This window comes from Elaeis guineensis, chromosome 9, assembly GCF_000442705.2.
Source record: "Elaeis guineensis isolate ETL-2024a chromosome 9, EG11, whole genome shotgun sequence".
In the NCBI taxonomy this organism is placed as follows: Eukaryota; Viridiplantae; Streptophyta; class Magnoliopsida; order Arecales; family Arecaceae; genus Elaeis; species Elaeis guineensis.
Genome location: NC_026001.2, coordinates 5,782,034 through 5,803,556, shown reverse-complemented (window position 1 = coordinate 5,803,556; position 21,523 = coordinate 5,782,034). Strand labels below are relative to the sequence as shown.

Here is a 21,523-nt window from a genome sequence, read left to right as displayed (position 1 = left end):
TTTGTGAGGGGAACTTCTAGTGAGAGAGAATTGAGTGTATAAGGGTTGAGGGTGAGGCCTCCTTTTGTAAATTTTTTTTTCATAATGAAGTTTGCATGCCCCGTAGAGGCGAGCCCTTTTATGGCTGATTCACGTATTTTGATTGTTTTGTTTTGTTTCTTCTTTCTTCCTGCTGCATCGCGTGGTACTGAAAAGATCTTGAAAGGTGGTATCCTGATCAGATATCCACCCAACACCAAGCCCATTTTGATAGTACTTAACTAGTGCTACGAGTGACAACAAGTTGATGTCTACCACAACCATATTGGAGCCTTTGAATATTTTCTGGTAGGCCAAGCAGCCAAAGCTGGTCATGGTCGTGTTAGGGACCATGAAAGGTGACCAGGTTCAGTTTTTTTTTTTTGGTAGAAGGTGACCAGGTTCATTTTGCTCCATTGCTGACAAGTATTGATAGATCATTTATTTATTTATTTATTTTTTGTTATTAGGTCATTTATTTTATTTGAAGCGCTATCATCAAAACCACATGAAGTTGGCTGCATGTGGGAGCCATCTATTGTCTCTTCTTTTTTTTTTGGGTAGATATATATTGTCTATTTTAACTTGCCATATAATTGAACATTCCCCGAGCGTATGTGCTGTGTGGCCATAGATGGCTGCCATCCATCAAACAAGGGAGTCCAGGAGCATATACAGTATCATATACGATGCATGTTGTTTGGTAAGTGTCTATCTCTTGATGACGGTCATTTAAGGATATATGGTACTCTACGATTTGTAGCTTGCACATCAAAAATTGCAAGAAGAGTTAAGGTCTTGTTTTTCTATAATCTCTGGCTATTGGAAACAGCATGTCAGCTATTACTGTGAGTGGCAATAAGTTGATGCCAACTATTTCAACGTTTGACGGTGGGATAATATTTTGAGCGGTTACGTATCTAGACCTCCTCATATAGATAGATACATCTTATAGATTACTTCTCAATATAATTTTTTTTTAAATTTAATAAAATTTTATATATTGATTCTTTAATTTATACTATCGTAGGATATTTATGTGCTACTTTCTCATATTTTACAAGATGATAACAAAATCAATCATAAAAATGCTGGAAGAGTACAACATGATGCTCTTCTTTTTACTCTTTCTTTACTCCTAAATTATAAAATTCTCTACCATAAAATGTCATATTATGATATAATTTAAAATATCTTCTAATTAATGTGCGATGGGACAGCATTTGCATATCCCAAATTATAAAATTTTCTATCATAAAATGCCATATTGTGATGTAATTTAAAATGCCCTTTAATTGATGCACCATGGGATAGCATTTGCATGAGAAGTGTTGCGATCAAGGATACTCTTGGCTCAGATGGATAAGTCTCCGTTTTCATGAGCGTGAAGTATTGTCCACTTTGATCTCTAGTCATCTTGAGCTCTTGAGGCTCTAGCTATTTTAGGCTTTATGATTTTGCCTTTTAAAAGATACCTCATGAGGAAGAAAATATCCTATTCTATATAAACTATATTTTTCTTTGACTCATAACTGATGTAAGACCAAAGATATACTCTTCTTATAACAGTAGCCTACTAGTCAAGAGGAAGTATGTGTGAGGCAAGAGGTGAAGGTCGACGTCCTTCCTCCAGCACCATTTTGTTGCAGTCAAAAATACTCCTAGCTTGGATGAGTCGGTCTCCGCTCTCACAAGCATAAGATATTGTCCACTCTAGCTTTTGGCCATCTTGAGCCCTTGAGTCTCATAGTTTTATTCTATAAAAGATGTTTCACAGGGGAAAGAGTATCCCAATCTATATAAATCATATTTTCTCTTGACTTACAATCGATGTGGGATCAAAGATATACTCCTTCATAACAAGAAGTATTCCATGTAGGACTCATCTTTTAAATGCCATAACTTTTGATTAGTTATGCAATCAAGAGAATTCTAAATCTACCAAAAAAGAAGAAAAATCATGTACATGTCATGGATGGAGGCTGTGTAGGACTCTATAAAATACCTTTTTTTTGCTCCTAAATTACAAAAATTCTATGCCATAAAATATTATAATATTATTTTGAGGCTTATATGTATACTTTAAAATATCTTCTAATTAATGTAAGATGGGACAGCATTCTATATGAAAAGCATTCCATGTGGGATTCATCTCTTAAATACCATAGCATTTTGCATGAAAAGCATTCCATGTGTGATCCATCTCTTAAATGCCATGATTTTTTGATAATTATACAATCAAAGGAGCTTTAAATTTACAAAAAAAAAGAAGAAAAACTATATACACGTGGTGGATGGAGGCTCTGCCAATACAGAACCTTATGTATATATACTATAATTTTGCACCCGCGTGTTGCACCTAGGTTTTAGATCACATAATTTATTATTTACTAAAATTAATCATTAATTTTGATAATAAATAAATAAATAATAATTTTAAAATAAATATTGATAAGTATTATATATCATCAATAATGAAAATTTTTTTTCTAAACAATATCCGGTCATTATCAACAAGAAATTTATAGAATTCGAAGTAGTAAATCAATGATAAAATAACATCTATCTAAATTTTTGATGCCAATCTATATTCTCAGCTATATACATAAATGAGCTTTAATTGTAAGAGTACAATAATATAATATTTTAATAATATAATTTAATATATAAGTAGATTTTAATTTAATCTTTTAATCACATAATACTTTTCATTCTCTCTCTTTATTTTTAATGAGTGCCCTTAAGATACTTTTAATTTTTAAAGAATAAAATATTTTTCACACACTCTCTCTATTTTCATGTGGCATATTCAAGATTTATTTTGATCCAGATGGTATTCATAGGTGAAAATTTAGTGTTTATGTGGATAGCTTAAATTACTAATCTACTTTCTCTAAGTTTTTGATTTCATATATATATATATATTAGATTAGGCTGTTCTAGGCATTCTTCTTTAGAGATTCTTAAATGAAAACATATCAAGCATTGGCATTCAAATAAACTTGAGGGTTATTTGGTTGGAGGAAGTGGGGGTCAGCAATGGAATGGATGACTTCGCTCCAACCATTTGGTCGAGGAAAATCTAATTTTAATTCTGATTTCAAGGCAAAATTGAAATGATCCAATCCTTATAAAACTCAATTCCAACTTTCCCTCAAGGATTCAAATCTCTATTCCGATTCTAATTCGAATTTCAATTTCAATCATAAACTAAACACTTCGTAAGATATGGCCAATCCGATTCCCATTTTAATTTTTTTCAATTCTGACTTTTGATTCCGATCACGAATCAAATACGTATGACAGTGGAGAGAGAGAATAAATGGTTATAAGATAATTCTTATTTTTCTATTATTTATTTTGATTTCTGTTTGGCATAAAAGTCTAACTATCTAATGCTTTTTTTTTTTTTTTTGATTGCAGAACGCATCAATAATTTCATAGACGGAGCACACTTGAAAGGTGGTGCTCGTTTTTAGCATAATCTTTCACGAATCTCCCTCACAGAGAGCTATGCTGGTATTTATTTATACCGATAAAGATCTATTTTCTTATAGTGTCTCTTGCTGACAAGAAATTATTGGATTGATCCCCTATTTTTTTGGTAAATAAGATGGATCCCTATTTGATCTTGAATGGTTTAAATACAAAGGAGAAATATAGTGAGTGATTATTACACTGGTCTACTTGATCTGGCCCATGTAACAATTTCTCCTGCATTTTTCTCAATTACCCATAGTGCCTAGATGCAAATTTCACTATTGATGGATAGGGGAATCAGTGGACCCCCTTATCTGATCCAGCATCACATGATCAGACGGTCAGGATTTGTAAAGCTTTATGATCTTTTTATTTCTCTGATGGATTTTTCGTGTGCTAACAGAGAGAACTCTGGGAACACCTCCCATTTGGGGCTGGCACGTGCATGGAAAGTGAAGGAGAAATTATTGGTTGGACCTGGTCCAAAGCAGCCCATAGATGATTTGATACTTATGATGAGGAAAACGAGATCACATACCCGATAAGATATGCCGCCAAAGGGAGAAAAGACATTAAATACATGACAAAACGTGTGTTACGAAGGAAAAATAGAGCAAAAAGGATGAAATAGTCTACGGATCCATGTGGACAAGGTCCAACTAATAATTGATCGAAGCAAGATGGGCAGGAGACCGATCGTGACACCCCTCTTAGGTTGATTGGGAACAGAGAAATTATTGATTGGATCAGATCTATTAGCTCAGAGCGGGCCAATCCAATCATGGAAGGAGAAAAAAAATAAAAATAAAAAAATAAAAAAATTAAAGCAATACAAGCATGATCGTATGTGGGCCTGATCGAACCACTAGTTTTGCATCACTCGTATTGGGCCACCCTTCACAATCTTCTCATCCCAGGTCTTGTTTTGGACACTCTTTTGAAAAGGATGGGAATGAGGAATGGGCTGGATGATTCTTCCCTTCATTTTCTTGGCGTGCATCCAGAATAGTATTGGGAATTAAAAGCCCGGCGCAAAGAAAGACGGCAAGAGAGGAAGAAGCAGAGAAGTAGAAGGAAAAAGGAGTGGTTAGCCGTCGATCATGAGTCATGTTTACGATGGTCGTCGCATGAAAATGGATTGAAGCGGCCTTCACCATATGAAATGAGAGAGTCACCTCTGCCCAATTCCACCTTGCCTTTCCAAAAATGGCCCCCAAACTTATCTTTTTACTACTTTATCCACTTCAAACCAATCCAAAGAATCTCTTTCGGAGGTACTTGGTTCGTAACAGAAATCAGAATCGGAATGGATTGGAATGAGAATCGGAATGATCAATTCTCCTAAAATATTTGGTTAATAATCAAAATTAGAATCAGAAATAAAATTAGATTGGAATTTAAATTTTTAGAAGAAAATGGAGATTGAGTTTTAGATAAATTGAGATATTTTCATTCCATCTCGAAATTAAAATCGAAATGAAACTTCTTCCAATCAAATGAAAATCATCTATTTTGATTCTGATTTCAGAATAAAAATTATTATTTTTTATATATAAATAGATGGTTATATCATTCTAATATAAATATAATGTATAAAATTAGAAAATAAAAAATCTGGGATCCACAGCAACCCCCATTTTTAAGTAGGAAAAATAGAAAGAAAGGCAAAGAAACAGAGCAAATAGTTAAATTACTTTGTTTGAACTAGAGTGGAGTAACCTTTAAGTTTTTTACTGTAACGAAGTCATGGTACCCTACAGCCTGATGATGCCAGGAACAAACCAGTCTTCAAAGCCATAGCAGGAATGAGGTCATCGCATACGCAAACTTTTACCCCTAAAACCAACTGCTTGGCAGGTCTCCAAGCAATTAAGTTCTTCATTTTTTCAGCTGGTTCATCCTTTTATTTTGGGATTGCAATTTTCCACAACCTACGTGTAAGCTTGTATATTATGAGCTCGATTAACAAATATACTTATTTTGGGGGTGACAATAATTGATTACCTTTTAAATTATTTCAATCCATTGTCGATTAAGATGGATTATTTATTTAATTAAATAGTCAAATTCTCATATATATTTTTTATCTATTTAATAAATAAATTATATTTTAATTAATAGATTTTTGATTCATTGTATATTTAACTTGGTCAACATCGTATGCAACTCAATCCTATTGGCATTTATTAGACTCTGTCCTTTGCAGACATAATAATAATAATAATAATAATAATAATAATAATAATAATAATAATAATAATAATAATAATAATAATAATAATAATAATAATAATAATAATAATAATAAAGATAATGTTCAAGCTTTATTTAGCCCTTTATTACTTATTAAAATTTAAGAGAACCAGTAAACTTTTCTTTTCTATTTTCATGAGATGGTATGGACTAGGCACATAAATCACGGCAATATAAATGCAAATAAAGAGGCATATGCTTGGTAAAAAAAAAATGACAAATGCTTCAGTATGAGAGCTACGTCTAGCATCCCATTTAGGACTGACAAAATATGATCTGATCCGTCAATTCGATCCATATTTGATCTGTCATAAACAAGTTTGGATTTAGACTAAACGGATTTGGGTTATAAATAAATCGACTCATTTAACCTGTTTAATAATTGGATCGGATTTGAATTTTAGATATCTGACCTGTTTAACCCATTTAATATTCACATCGGATTGAGTCAGATAACCCATTTAAACTGTTTAACCTATTTCTGATCCATTTAAACCGATCTGTTTAACCTATTTAACCTATTTAAGATCCATTTAATCTATTTAAAATCTGTTTAACATATTTCTGATCCATTTAATCACATCTGTTTAACCTGTTTAACTCATTTAATCTATTTAATTCATTTAATCTAATTTTATCTATTTAATAAATAGATTAAACGGATCTGATTGGCTTATCTGTTTAATAAATATGTCAGATTTAGATTTAAATTTTTTATTTATTTAATAAATAAATCGAATTTAAATTGATAATTTTTTAATTCAATTTATATTGATCCGATCTATCCGATCTAATTTGATTGTCGTTCCTAATCTCACTGTCCAAACCATCCACAATGTTAGCCTAGATTATTGGGAAAAAGAAAAAAACTAGCTTTGCCCGCTGTCCAGGACTCGTTGGGACACCCAATCACGTGTTGTTGGGTACTGCTTCGCAGGAGGAAAAAGAAATAGAAACGAGAGGAGACGACAGAAGCCATTGCTTTCCCAATCCCCATGTCTCCACAATATATTAGTATTTGTTAACTAGGTCAACCCTAGTATCTTAAGGAATTGTTAATGGTGGATTGAGGTTTATCCCAATGGCCGCCAAGGTATTTAAAGGTTTTATACACGTAGGTCATGATGTCATGTGCTTTAGGTACATGAATCTATATAATTACAGTGTTGGTGGGTGTCCTTTCTTTTCTCCTTCTTTGCATATGTTCCTCTCATGGGAGATTTTTCTTAGCCAAAGTCTATCCATGAAAATGATATTGCTTACCCAAATCACCTCCACCTACAATCTGATCAAGACATGTTGCTTCACTGTCACATGGTTGTCTTCTCTACCTGTCCTACTCCTAATTATTGCAAGTAAAAAAAAAAAAAAAATGGAGGTTGGTCATGAACAATGTTAGAGCAGAGGCCAGGTGGTTAAACGTATGGGCAAGTAATTTGCCTTGTTGACCTTCTACAGAAAAAATATTATCTTGCTCTTTTTTTGAATATAAATTGGATTGGATCACTGGATTTCATATGCTAACATGATTCAATCCAAACCAATTCAAAACTTGTGACAATGCACATTCAAAACCCTCCCTGAATATAACAAATTAGTTTTTTTCATAAGTTATTATTAATTAAACTATGTATGTCTATCAATCAAATCTTCTACGGATTATATTTTTGATAATTTCTATATATTTCATACTATTATTTTATTGAATGAGTAATATATTTATCATATAATTAATTAATTTATATTATTTATTATGCTTTGAGCTTGGCTTTTGGATCCGGTTTGATCTAAAAATTAATGTTATACATGATTTTACCTACCCCTCCCAATACATTCTACAAGCACGTCCACTCTGGCGGAAGAATTGAACCTAGATTCTATAGTTTGAGAATATGGGTAGGGGTATTGTCACGTCCCCGACCCGAGATTTGTGAATCGAGGGTCGCGGCAACCGCCGCATACTCATGAAGAACTCTCTCCATAAGCATGCAAGGCATCTTATCACGATATCAATGCATCGCAGCGGAATAAATTTAAATAATTATTATTCAACTGTAATTCAAGTAATTAAATCAAATATCTTACATCCAATAAAATTTTTACTAAAACAATAAATCTAAGTTCAATGAAGTTGACAATGCTAAATCTTGCCTCTAAAAGCTCTGTCCCAATATTTCTTCCCACGCTCGAAATTAATTATCTGAATCTGAAAAAAATAGAAAGAAAGGTAATGAGCTAGACAGCCCAGTAAGTAACAAATATCTCAACCAGATATTTCAGATATTATATAATTTTCAAGAATAATGTTGCAAATAAACATAAAAATATATTTCATGCTGATTTAATGCAAATCCAATATTTTCAAAAATTCACACATAATATAATCATAAATCCGATTCGATTCAAAACACTCGTAACTCAACAGCCTCGACTATGACCAACGTTTAACCCCCATTGACGGGGTCCACAGAATACCAGCGCACAACCCCCACTGGCAGGGTCCAGAAATATCAGCGCACAACCCCCACTGGCAGGGTCCACAAATACCAGCGCACAACCCCCACTGGCAGGGTCCACAAAGTACCAACGTATAATCTCCATTGGCGGGGCCCACTGAAACATAGTTAGGCTGAGAGCATAAATCCGATCTATATCAAAACACTTAGTACCACAATATATATCATAATTTTTCACTAAACATGTGCATAAATCGATATACCATAACATTTCAAAAACACTTTTCTTTCAAAACATAATTTCATAAATCATGCATAATTTCAGAGAATAATTATTTATTTTCAGAATAAATATGGAATATCTCAAGAAGATGATTCATTACTTACCTTTCACGGAGCACTGAATGAACGGATCGACTAACTTCTAGGAGATTCTTCCGTGCCTATTATCCAAAATTATATTTTTATATTAATTTTAATTCAAAATTAAATCTAACAAATCCCAAAATCAAAATCTCGCTTAAAATCAGACTCGTCTCTAAACTCGATCAGAATCATCAGATGAAGCCTTCCACTACGCTAATCTTAGAAGGATAACTTTAGAGAGAGAGAAATCCATCAAGAGAGAGAGAAACAAGCTAGAGAGAGAAAATTCTAGAGAGAGAAAGTAGAGAGAGAAAGTTCAATTCCAGAGGGAGAAAAATCAGGGTTCAGACAGAAAGAAGAGAAAGAAGAGAGAGAAACTCTCTCTCTCATCATTTTTCTTTTATTATTTATTTATTTATTTATTTATTTGTTTATTTATTTATTTACTTACTTTTATATATATATATATAAATATATATATATATATTATTTTATTATTATTATTATTTTCTTTTCTTTTTCTTTTTTTCTTCTTTTTCTTCTTTTTCTTTCCTTTTCTTTTTCTCTTTTTTTCCTTCCTTCTCTTTTCTTTTTCTTCTTTTTCTTTTTCTTCTTTGGTTCCTTCCAGGCCGAACAGGGGACGGTGGGGGTTCTCCGGCCTTGACCGGCTGTTCGGGCCACGACCGCCGCGGCGGAGGCCGGCGGCCGACGGGAATCACTCCCCCGATCACGGAGGAGGGTGGCCGGCGATCAATTCCGATCGCCGGCGCCGGAAACTTCAAGGAAAAGAGACCCAAAAACAGAGGTCCCGTTTCCGATCGAAAATCGGCGACTTTTGTCGCCAGCAGCCGCGCACAATTGCACGGGGAGGAAGAAGAAGAAAGAGGAGAAGAAGAGGGGAAACTTACCTTAACCTCCGGTGACCTCGCCGGCGAGAAAACACTGCGAGAACCCGAACGATATCCGCAGCTTCGATTTGAGAAAAACGGAGAGAAAGAGAGAGGGAGGAGGTCGATCTTCAGTCTAAAGGGGAAGGGGTCTTCTTATAGAGAGTCCTAGGACTCCGAAGGGTCCTAGGATTCCTGATTCGCTTGGGTTTCGCCGGAGAAGAAGACTCCTACCGGGAGTCTTCTTCCCAATTTTTTTTGCATACTCTATTTTTTTTTTTTTGGCTGGGCTGGGCTTGGTTGGGCTGATTTTGGGCTATAACAGGTACAAATGAATCAAGCCCGTCCAAGTAGCAAATTGTTCAAAATTATTTCTTATCTATCCACCTCCCTTAATATATATTCTAGGAGCATAACCACTTGTATGGAAGAATCAAAATATATAGTCTACACGTATGAGAATATGAATAGAGGTGCATATAAATTTAGAGAATGTTTGGTTCATAATCGAAATCAAAATGAGAATGAAAATCGGAATGGTTTGAAATCAGAATCGGAATGGCCAAATCTTCTGAGACGTTTGGTTCGTGACTGGAATTAAAATCAGAATTGGAATAGAAAATTAAATTCATAGAGAAGAGTAGGGATTGAGTTCTATATAGATTGACCCATTTTTATTCTATCTCGGAATTGAAATCGAAATGAGACTCCTTCCAACCAAATGATTGAAATGGGAGTCATCCATTTCAATTCTAGCCCCCGTTCCTCCCAACCAAATACCTCCTTATAGTATAGGCTTACGAATAATGAGCTGGAATGCACATGAATTAAGCCAAGCCAAGTAGTAAGTTATTTAGAACGAGTCCGTTATATGTTATGATTGATTGAGTTTGGTTCGAACCCGAATCAAGCTTAAAACACATTAAATTAATCCCTTGATTCATGGTGGCATTTGATTTTTAACGTGACACATGGTAACAAAGTTTTTTTCTTAAGACACCCATGTTTTGGCCTGGAGCATTTTTCTTAGAATATTTTATGTTACGGTGGTCCTGATTCCACAAGCTGAGGGATTTAATAGCAGTACTACCATTAGGATCCAGAAATACGCAACATTATTGTTGGATGATCGCGTCCAACGAGACATGTGGGCGGCCAAAAAATATGGAAGCCGTTGCGTCGTATCTTTCGTCATTATTGAAGCCGCATAAGTCCAAATATTTTCTGTCCACACTCTACTGCAGTCCATACGCCCACCGCCTTTGACCGGCTCCGATGCTCCTCCGCAAATAGCTTGCACAAGACATTAACACTTTTATTATATATAATATTTTACTTTTATCTAAAACTATATATATATATATATATATATATATATATATATATATATATATATATTATATCTGTATTTTGTAAAAATAAGTGAGAGGTATTTGGTATATTTTTATAAAAAATGAGTTTTCTGCCAATGATTTAGTGTCAATTATTATATTGACTGATTTAAAATTGAATTTGAAAAAATTTTGGCCATGGAAGAATAATGATTTCAGTTTTATATTTTTAAAAATCCCATTCAGTCACTTATTACAAATTTGATCTATCAACATTAAAGAAAAGTATTTTCACTTTATTGTTCTAAAAATATCATTCATTAGCTAATTACAATTTTAACCTTTAACCATTAAAGATATGTATCAAAAAAAAAATCATTAAAGAAGAATATTTCGAGTTCTATATTTTTAAACACCTCATTCATTGGCTGAATATAAATTTCATTGTTGGAAATTGAAAAAGAATAATTCTAGTTTAGAAATCTCATTAATCGACCTAATATAGATTAGATGAAAGAAAGCATTTACATATGAATCTTCAATTTTATCCCCAATGTTCAACTTTTAATTAGCTGTTTACATGCATATAATTAGTTTGGCTCATAAATAGCAGAATTTTATGATTTTGAATTTTTAAAATAAATAAATCAGTATATTAAGACTTATTTAGTTGAGATGTTCCTCATTGGCCTATGAATAGAGCAAAGCCAAAACAACAAAAGTACTAAAATTCTAACTTTAGTTCTTCTTGCTCATTATTCTCCATCGAATTATTTATACTTTTGACTATTCCTTCATCAATAATGAAATATATTTGCAACAATCCAGAACCTTAATAAAAAAAGCTAGCTGGAAGATATGTTTTGGGATGCTTAGCCTTATATTTACTAAAGATCTAAATTCATGTAAATTTATCCATAAATATCATAAATTTAATAAAAAATACCACGATCGATCTGTGGTCAGTTCTAATAGAACCATGCCGTAATATTCTCTAGTGCACATAGGTCATAAATTGTATCAACTTTAATACCATTTGTAATAATCTAAAATCTTATCCAAAAAAGCTAGCCAAAAAATATTGTTTAATTTTTTTGGTTTTGTACAAATATCCAAAATCTATTCAATATATCATCGATATGGGACTAAATGCAGACTTACATGGATTTCCATAATATTATATTTTCTCATGCACATATTATACTATCTGGGTAAAGAATGTGCTATTTGAAGATCTTCTCATTTTATAAGTGGTGCAAATTTGTAAGGTATACAAATAGGTAGTTAGGATTGTTGTATCTGGAGGATGGTGTGCAAAAATTATTGATCTATGCATCAAAAAATTCTGCAAATAATGCGTATCATCTCGGAGCAACCCAGTCCACGCCACCTCTATATGGCTATTCTATCAATTTTTGATCATTCTTTTGCTTTAGTTTTGCATTCTTTTTACTTGTTTAGGAAAAAGATAATCAAATATATTGGCTTTACTATTCTAACCATCACTTTTGAGCTATTAAAATTTTTAACCTTCCATGCAATGCCATCTATTTCCCCCTTTTCCCCAATGCTTGAGATATACCTAGGATGAACAAGTGCATTTAATATCAATATTGATATGGAAAGAAATAATTTGAGGGGACTAATAGGATTATCGTACGTGTAGATTTTATGAATATTGCAATATCGGCATGATGGCTGAGTGAGTGAGTAAATCTTGTGAAATATCAGAGAAGCCAAGAATCAAGAAGTGATTTGATTTTGAATGAGAATACGCTGGTTGTAAGGTAAGTGTTTGCATGGAATTTTATTCCATAGCAAATCCCAACAGACCATCTTTTCCTTCTTTGGAACATTTAGTTGCCATATAACTTTGAAGTTTAAAGGTGTACCTGATAATAAGCATGGAGTTGCAGGCATATAAAAATCTATAATTCCGAAAATCGAGTGGCTCCACAACATAACTAATCAGCCCATCTACCGTATAATATGGGAGCAGCATTTATTTGGGTCATCATTTCAGCTGTCAAAATTGAACTAAGCTCTTGGAGATTCCAAGTTTGGTTTGAAAGTATGAAATCGGATACCTATGCATCCAATAAATTTGAGTCCATGTTTCGGTAAGCAAGCCATGCGTCAAAAGTGATTAACGAAAAATAAGGGATCAGGCATAGATTTCACCCCAGTCCCATTTGCCAATGGCTCATGTACGACATTGTATTTGTGAGGCACAAGAAGATGTACAACGCAAATGGTGGAACTTCTTGGAGGCCTACATCATGGTCAGCTGCCCATCACTCCATGTGATAATAAATTGATTTATGGTCGGTTGCCCATGTGTATTGATCACTTAGGAAAGCAAGTTGTTGGTCCAAATAAGAAAACCTCACAATATAATACCCATATAGAATGAGCTGGTCTATGTAAGGTTAAGAACTCTAAATCTGGTCGATTGGATTTCAACTCAAATTCAATCAAATCAAAATTGGATAATGAAGATCCTATATCGATGATCCAAATAGTTAGATGTGATCTAGACTATTTGTATACAAAAAATCATATGATTTGGAGACTCCTAATTTATGCATCAAGTGAACAAAAAATATCTAATTCAATTTTATTTAGGCGATCCAATTTTTGACTATTGATGCATAGAATAGGGATCTCCAAATCATAAATTTTTTTTGTATACATCAAAAATAATTGAGGATTCTCTCTCTAGTCTTTTCTAGAAAGAGAAGCTCTGCTAAAAATCCTCCTCCTCTTCTCTTCATGCATCGAAGCTTCCACCGACGGCCGACCGCCACTAGCCGGCCACCGGGCCCTTTTCTCTTCGCGGCGGATGGTCGCTGGGCCCCTTTCTCTTCTCTTCCCTCTTCTCCTTCTCTCCCACTCTTCTTCTCTCCCCTCTCTTTCTCTCTCTCGTTCTCTCCCTCTTCCCCTTCTCTTGTCCCCATCCTCTATTCCCTCCTTTCTCCTCTCTAACTGCTCTCGTGAGATGGTGTGGATTGCTATTCTTGAGACTGCCCCATGCTCTCTTTACTGTCGATGTTCCGTGGGATGCCATCGATCTTCTTCGATGATGGGCCAGTTGTCGGAACCCACTGCAGACCAACCTTCCTCCCCCTGTTTCTTTTTTTCCTTCCTTCGACCTCGAGATCACTCCTTTGGCTCAGTTCTTTCTCTTTCAATCAGGCCCCCATCCCGCTTCTCCAGTCGAGATCTCCTCCCTTCCCTCCAGTCGGGATCTTTTCCCTTCTTACCTCCTTTGATCGGACCCCACTCCGACGGATGGCACTCCCCCTTCTCTCTTCTCGCTCTTTGGAGGAAGGAGTTGCCCCTCTTTAGCAATGGCCGACCCACCTCCTTCGATAGACTGCTCCTCCTTCAGCCCATTGGCATCTGACCAGTCTCCCTTATCGCCACTCCTCTGACAGATGGTCCCCCTTCTCTCTCTCTCTCTCTCTCATCTTGCTCCTCTGTCTCTTTCTTCTTCGATCTTTTTGATGCCAGACACCTCTTCTCGCCTCTCTCTCTCTCTCTTTGGTTAGGCAACAACCCCCTCTTTCTTTCTTTGATTGTTGTTGGATGGCTTCCTCGCTGGCCTTCTTGACTTTTGACCTGCTCCCGGCACCCTCTTCTCACCTCTCTCTCTCTCTTTAGCCTGGACTTTTCTTCCTCCTCTCTATCCTTCATCTGAAAGAGAGGATGGAGTTACCCCTCCTTGGTAATGGACTGCTCACCTCCTAGACGGACTGCTCTCCTCCTTCGGCTCGCTGGCATTTGGCCAGCCTTCCTTGTCGTTGGTCGGCCCCCCTTCTCTCTTTTTCTCTCCCCTTGCTCCTCTGTCTCTCTCCTCTTCTTTTTGATGCAGGACCCCCCTTCTCTTCTCTCTCCTTAGCCAGGCAATATCTCTCTTTCTCTCTCTTTGGTTGTTACTAGGTGGTTGCCTTGTCACTTCTCTTATGGTGTTGAGTTCGGAGTGCTCGTCGGACCTTCCTCTGAAAACCCTTTTCTTTCTCCTCTCTCTCCCTCTCTTTCTTCTTGCCTCCAGCATCGGACTCTCTAACTGCTAGGACCTTCCTGCTGCCCACTTCCTCCTTTTCTGTCGGATTCTTTTTCTCTCTGAGCTACTAGCATTGAGGGTGAAACCAGAACGGGCAATGATATTCGAGACGTCGTTGATTAGTTGAGAAGCCATCAGTCTCCTTCTTATCCGGGAACATATTGTTTTGATGATCTCTTCCAGCAATCGGCATTGCTTCTTCTTATAGGCTGCGAGATGGGTTTCTGTCTTTTTAAAATTCAAATTTTAAATTTGAATTTTGGTATTCATGATTTGATAGGAGTTTCTTTTTTCTCTTTGTTGTACTGTGGTTTTCTTTTTTCTCTTCTCTGCACTCTCTTTCTTTTTAATAATAAATTTGGATGGTTTTTCCTTTCTTTATATCAAAAAAAATATTTTTTTATATACAAGTAGTTTTAAGGTAGTAGATCATATTCAATGGTTCGAATTATTGATATAGGATTCTTATTATAGAATTTTGACCTGATCAGGCTTGAACCTAGATCTGATTGAGCTAATTTTAATCTGACTCTCTCTCTCTCTCTCTCTCTCTATATATATATATATATATATCAATAATTAATTTCTAGATAATTTACTAAGTGATGGTATTGCACGTGACGTCTCCAGTTTGGCATTTGAATTTGTGGTTATAGAAGAACAGGAATCTAGGTAGGAAACAGCACCTTATGATCATCTATAAATCAGACGGCAAAAGCAGAAGCCTCCTTGTTTATCCTATCCTCCACTCATGGCCACCCTCCACAACCTTCCTCTCCAAGAGAGACTCCCTATCAAGAACACTTTCCAAAGAGTCTCAAGTCTTCTCATCCTCACCCTCCTATTCTCCCTCCTCCTCTATCGCCTCACCTCACTCCATAGCCATGGCCCCATTTGGCTCATCGCCTTTCTTTGTGAGACTTGGTTCACCTTCGTCTGGGTCCTCTACATGAATGGGAAATGGAACCCAGTCAAGTACAAAACCTACCCTGAACGCCTCCTGAAGAGGTAATGAGTTCTTAATTACTTCAAGTTTTGATCATGATTTAAGTCAGCTACTCAGTTCTCATTGTAATTCTTTGCCTGCTAATTTGCATATAGATCTGATATTGATCTCCCAGCTGTGGACATGTTTGTCACCACGGCGGACCCCAAGCTGGAGCCTCCGATCATCACAGCGAACACCGTGCTCTCTTTGCTGGCTGTGGAATACCCAGCTCACAAGCTAGCATGCTATGTTTCGGACGATGCAGGCTCGCCCATCACCTTCTATTCTCTCCTGGAAGCTTCAAAATTTGCCAAGCTATGGGTTCCTTTCTGCAAGAAGTACAACGTTGGAGTAAGAGCTCCTTTTGTGTACTTCTCTTCTGAGCCCCAGGCTTCACAAGCTCTCTCACAAGAATTCATGGATGATTGGAGATTCATGAAGGTAAATAATTATATATATCATGAAGAATATTTCATATGTAAACAGTATATGCTAGCTTAATAAGTTAAATTTACTCTCTCTCTCTTTTTTTTTTTTTGGAGCAATACCAACCGAATTTTGGACCTACCATCTGAGCTAACACTTAACCCACGAATTATAAGATTGGTAAAAGCCGTTCTAAATTAAAGTCTTGCTCTCTAGAACAAGTACGAGGAGTTAAGTCAGAGAATTGATGATGCTGCTTCACATTACATGGATGATGAGCTCGCTGATTTCTCAAATATTGAACGAGGAAATCATCCAAGCCTAATTAAGGTAATATGCCTAATTTCATTGACCTTATAATTGTGATCACATTTTTTGTTCATCTCCTATAAAGTGAGGAAGCTACATCTAGATTCTTTTTTTTTTCATATATACCAGGAGTCTCATTCCTTCTACTTGTTCATTTTATTTATTTTGCAAGGTTATATGGGAGAACAAGCAGGGCTTAGAAGATGGCATCCCCCATCTAGTATATGTGGCTAGAGAGAAGAGGCCAAAACATCCACATCATTACAAAGCTGGGGCCATGAACGTTCTGGTAACATACGCAACTCCTTTCTTGTTGGAGATTTCAGAGTAAAATATAATGTGAATTACGCCAATTGTAATCATAGATTAATTGACATAAATGTGGAGTTCATGTGCTTCTACTTGAAACTTTAGTAAGATTATGGTCATCGATATCATCACTGTATGATGGTGATAAGATGATAACGCAACCTATCGAAAGGATTTGAAGTAGTCGGAAGAACACATATCACTTCCCGGTCCTATCCAAGAATATATTTATCCTGTCTTTGTGGTCCGCGATCCAGTTTAACCAATCTGAGTCCACCCATTCTATGCTTATCCCAAAAGCAAGGGGACACAGATAAGTCCATGGTGGCTTCTGAAACGATTTGTGGAGAAAGGTACTAGCAATTGGTCGCGTCCTGTTCTCCTCTTTTGACAAAATGTTGTGTTGTGAATGGAGTTTCTGTGTTGAAGTTGTAAATGGAGTGAAGACAAAATAGGAAGACATTGAAAGCTAGTGCACACATTCATTTCACAAAAAGCTTAACAGGAGAGGATACTTCTGGAACTCATGAAATAAATGCCTTCATGGAGTATTGCATTGTAATTTTTTTTTTTTTTTAAGGTAAAAGAACTCAAATAAGCTTGAAAATATGCCTTCATGAAGTATTGTACTGCAGGGGAATGAAAGTATTCCAGATGAGTTCCTATCCTTTCAAGTTTAGGAAGCCAATTAATTCGATATAAAAAAGGAAAAGATTATGACCTTAAAGGGAAAAGGTAGGATCATTTTTCAATTAATGGCACTTTGAGCCATTTTATTTTTTCAAGGAAGAATAAGCTGGTATTTTTAATACTTCTATCATAATTAACTTGCAAAAAAAAAAAAAAAAGGTACATCTATTAAGTTTAGTGCTCATCCAATTTGCATTCCAATATCCTGATGGAATAAACTAAAAGTTTTGAGGACTTGTGCAATTATCTTTGTAAGATGACAAAGGCTTCACTTTCTCTCATCATTAAGATTTTTGCTGCTAAAGTTTAGACATGTAGTAGAATCATAATTGGTGGATCTGTGACTCTAATTGCACTACATACTTTGAAAAAGATCCGGTAAAGTCTTAGCTTTGACATAACTTTTGGGGTCAAGATGCACTTTGCATGATTTTTTTTTTTTTGTCACACAAAGGACAAACGGACAACTGAAAAAAATTAACAAAAGAAAATCATATTCTTAACCAGAAAAACTAAGGTTTAGCTTATGTGCAGGCAAGGGTCTCAGGAGTGATGACAAATGCTCCGTTCATGCTCAATGTGGACTGTGACATGTTTGCTAATAAACCTGAGGTCATTCTTCATGGCATGTGCCTGCTACTCGGGTTTGACGATGAGGTGTCAAGTGGATTTGTTCAAGCACCACAGCAGTTTTATGGGGCTCTCAAGGATGATCCCTTTGGGAATCAATTAGTGGTCTTGAATTTTGTAGGCATTCGATTTCCACTCTTATCTTATATGATGCCACTTAGATTTCGATTAACTTTCTTTCTTTGAAGATGATGAATTGATGATTACCTTCATCTGGTTTCAGATTACTGGGGTGGGATTTGGAGGTATTCAAGGTCCATTTTATGGAGGGACAGGATGCTTCCACCGAAGAAAAATTTTATATGGTTCTGCACCGGGGCTTGCTGGAGTTAGCAAACATGGTAGATCACTACCAAACTGATGACTAAATCAATTAAGTATTTGATGGTTCCATCTAACTTTCAGGATTCTTCATTTCCATCTTAAAACATATCTTAATTTCATCATAATTAATTGAAGAACACCTTTTTCTATTTCAATATGGAGGAAAATTCCAATTTTGTGTTTGTGCTAAACGACATGCTTGCTTCTGTGACAGATGACTTATCTGACAAAGAACCCCAAAGGATATACGGCGATTCCAGAGAATTAATGGAGTCGGCTTCTCGAATAATTTCAGGAAAAATTAGAGAAACTTCATGCAACAACAATCTTTCGAGTAGAGTAGAAGTTGCTAAGAGAGTTGCCTCCTGTAGCTACGAGTTCAATACATGTTGGGGAAAGCAGGTCAGTGATTATATTGAACTAAACTTACCTGAATGAAGGTTTTCTTCAAAACTATGTCAACTCAGGAATGCACACATAATGAAGTATTAGGTATAATATTACTGGGCTAGGCCTGACTTGAAACAACCGTATTTTGGTACCTCCAACGTGATACAACCATTAGCCAACTTGCTTTAGATAGGGAAACAGCATGACCCAGTCTAATACCACCATGACCACCATTTCAATCACTGGTAGCAATCAGGAAACACATGGAAACTAATTCGAAGGCATTTCTTTTGCAGATTGGATGGGCCTATGGCTCGATGACGGAAGACATCCTCACCGGGCTTAGAATCCATTCAATGGGTTGGAAATCAGTGTACCTGATATTAGATCCACCGGCTTTCCTTGGAAGTGCCCCGACCGGAGGTCCGGCGAGCTTGACTCAATACAAGAGGTGGTCCACAGGCCTTCTTGAGATATTATTCATCAAGAGCAGCCCCATAATTGCCGCTTTCTCCAAGCAGCTCAAGTTTCGGATGTGCTTGGCCTATTTGATTGTAATTGTTTGGCCTCTACGCTCCATCGGAGAGATCTGCTATGCTCTGCTCCCTGCTTACTGTCTCCTTGCCAATACCTCCTTCTTGCCAAAGGTAAGCTTTTCGTTCATTAATACTCGTGGCATTAAATTGGATGACGCAAAATACTGCTCTAATTGACCTTAATGAAACCTGGTCCTGCTCTCTAAACAGTACAACCAACGTTAAGCTTACCTCAAGTAGTTTCAAGTCTATCTTGGGCTATTCGCAAATAGATTGGTTATATTCATTAAACCATTAATCTTCATTGTCAAATCTCGATCTCATTGTTAAAATACATTTAACATAGTAAGCAAGCATTTCAGCTGCTAGATGAAGATGTAACAACTACAGTGCATTGTAGTTACAATTGTATTATTTTCTGATCTTGTTGGTGTTTTCAGTTGAATAGAGACAAACAAGATGTAGTTGATGAGCATATGTGTGTGTGTATATTTACACACACATTTCCAGAAAGCAATCCTAGTCTCAAGCTTACCTTGTTAATTTACTAATTGAGCAAGTCCTTATCTTCTTTCTTTTTTAAATTTGATATTGCAAATTGAGCAAGCCCTTACCATGCTGGATGCTGACAAGTTTATGTCCATGACACAGAGGATCATCAAGCATTCCCTTGAAATTGTTTTAATTATTCATGCAGGCTTCAGAAGCTGTCTTCGTGATACCCTTGGCTCTCTTCCTCATCTCCAACATCCACTCATTAATAGAATACTTCCAATGTGGGCTCTCAGCGCGGGCATGTTGGAACAACCAGAGGATGCATAGGATCTTCGCGATGACTGCATGGTTGTTTGGTTTGCTTGCTGTTCTCCTCAAGATCCTTGGCCTCTCTGAGACAATATTCGAAGTCACCCGAAAGGACCAACAATCTGATGCCAATGATACAGACAAAGATCCTGGGAGGTTTACCTTCGATAACTCGCCAATGTTTGTCTCTGGTACTGCAGTCCTGCTCGTGAACATGGTGGCGCTCGCTGTCGGCCTGCTACGGCTTCACGGGCCAGTGGATGGAGGGCCGAGCCCGGGACTTGGAGAGTTTGCTTGCAGTGTTTGGGTGGTGTTCAGCTTCTGGCCATTCGTGAGGGGTCTGGTTGGGAGAGGGAGTTATGGGATCCCTTTGCCTGTCATATTGAAAGCTGCGGTCTTAGCGTCTCTCTTTATGCAGTTTTGTGGATTCGGATGGGTGCATTAGTTTGAAGTGGGCGGCTTGGGTTTCACTGTTCAACTTCAAAATATTAAGCCTTACTTTGATTGAAAAAGGGGGAAAATATTCTTCTTCTGCGCCATACACCCCCGCCTCACAAAACCACCACCCCCAAAAAAGGGGGAAATTATTGGTTACATGATATTAGACACAAGTTTGCTGCAGTTTGGCTTGAAAATGGTTGGTTAATCATGCAATGTTCGTACCAAAAAAAGAAAATCATGCAATGTCCACTTATTTTTGTTACTGGATGGTTGGACCTACCTACCTCTCATGCACCACCCAAGTGAACTAAACAGCAAAATACATGCTGAATTATTAAATACTCTAGAGGAGAATTTGGTTTGCAACCAAAATTCAAATCAAAATCAAAATGGATTGAAATGAAAATTATAATTGACTATATCTTCTGAAGCATTTGGTTGGTGACCAAAATTAGAATCTAAATTAGAATTAAAAAGAAGATTTAATCCTTGGAGGAGAGTCGGGATTGAGTTTTATAGGAATTGATCCATTCCATTTTACCCTGTAATTGGAGTGAAAAGCTCCTCGAAACTTCCTCCGATGTGGATGTTTTGCTATCGGATAGCTGAGACGACCCACTATAGCTGTCAACGTAGCCTATTATAGTCATGGATGGCTCGTCATAACTACATGGTCTACTATAGCTGAGATGGTCCACTATAGCCGTCAATATAGCCCACTGTAATCATAGGTGGCCTATTGTAGCCACATGGCTCGTTGTAGCCGAGATGATCTATTGTGGCCATCAACATGACCCACTGTAGTCAATCGAGATGAAT

The 21,523-nt window shown here is 36.4% G+C and overlaps 1 protein-coding gene across 2 annotated transcripts; it reads left to right on the top strand.

The window, feature by feature from the left end:
• Nucleotides 1–15,474: 15,474 nt before the first annotated feature.
• Nucleotides 15,475–20,884, top strand: LOC140850953 (cellulose synthase-like protein H1). Of its 2 annotated transcripts, none has more exons than XM_073243329.1 (9): nucleotides 15,475–15,865; nucleotides 15,959–16,286; nucleotides 16,488–16,601; nucleotides 16,753–16,869; nucleotides 18,114–18,326; nucleotides 18,433–18,550; nucleotides 18,748–18,935; nucleotides 19,220–19,570; nucleotides 20,157–20,884. In XM_073243329.1, exons 1-9 carry the CDS (start codon nucleotides 15,609–15,611, stop codon nucleotides 20,706–20,708), a joined length of 2,238 nt encoding a protein of 745 aa, XP_073099430.1. In that variant the 5' UTR covers nucleotides 15,475–15,608; the 3' UTR covers nucleotides 20,709–20,884. The 2 variants fall into 2 exon arrangements, with proteins under 2 accessions (XP_073099430.1, XP_073099431.1); XM_073243330.1 differs by having other exon boundaries at nucleotides 15,616–15,865; nucleotides 15,979–16,286.
• The last annotated feature ends 639 nt before the right edge of the window (nucleotides 20,885–21,523 follow it).

Coding starts and splice junctions, on each gene's coding strand:
- LOC140850953 (XM_073243329.1), top strand. CDS start 15,609: ATGGCCACCCTCCACAACCTTCCTCTCCAAGAGAGACTCCCTATCAAG. Junction 15,866..15,958: donor CCTGAACGCCTCCTGAAGAG/GTAATGAGTTCT, acceptor ATTTGCATATAG/ATCTGATATTGATCTCCCAG. Junction 19,571..20,156: donor ATACCTCCTTCTTGCCAAAG/GTAAGCTTTTCG, acceptor TTATTCATGCAG/GCTTCAGAAGCTGTCTTCGT.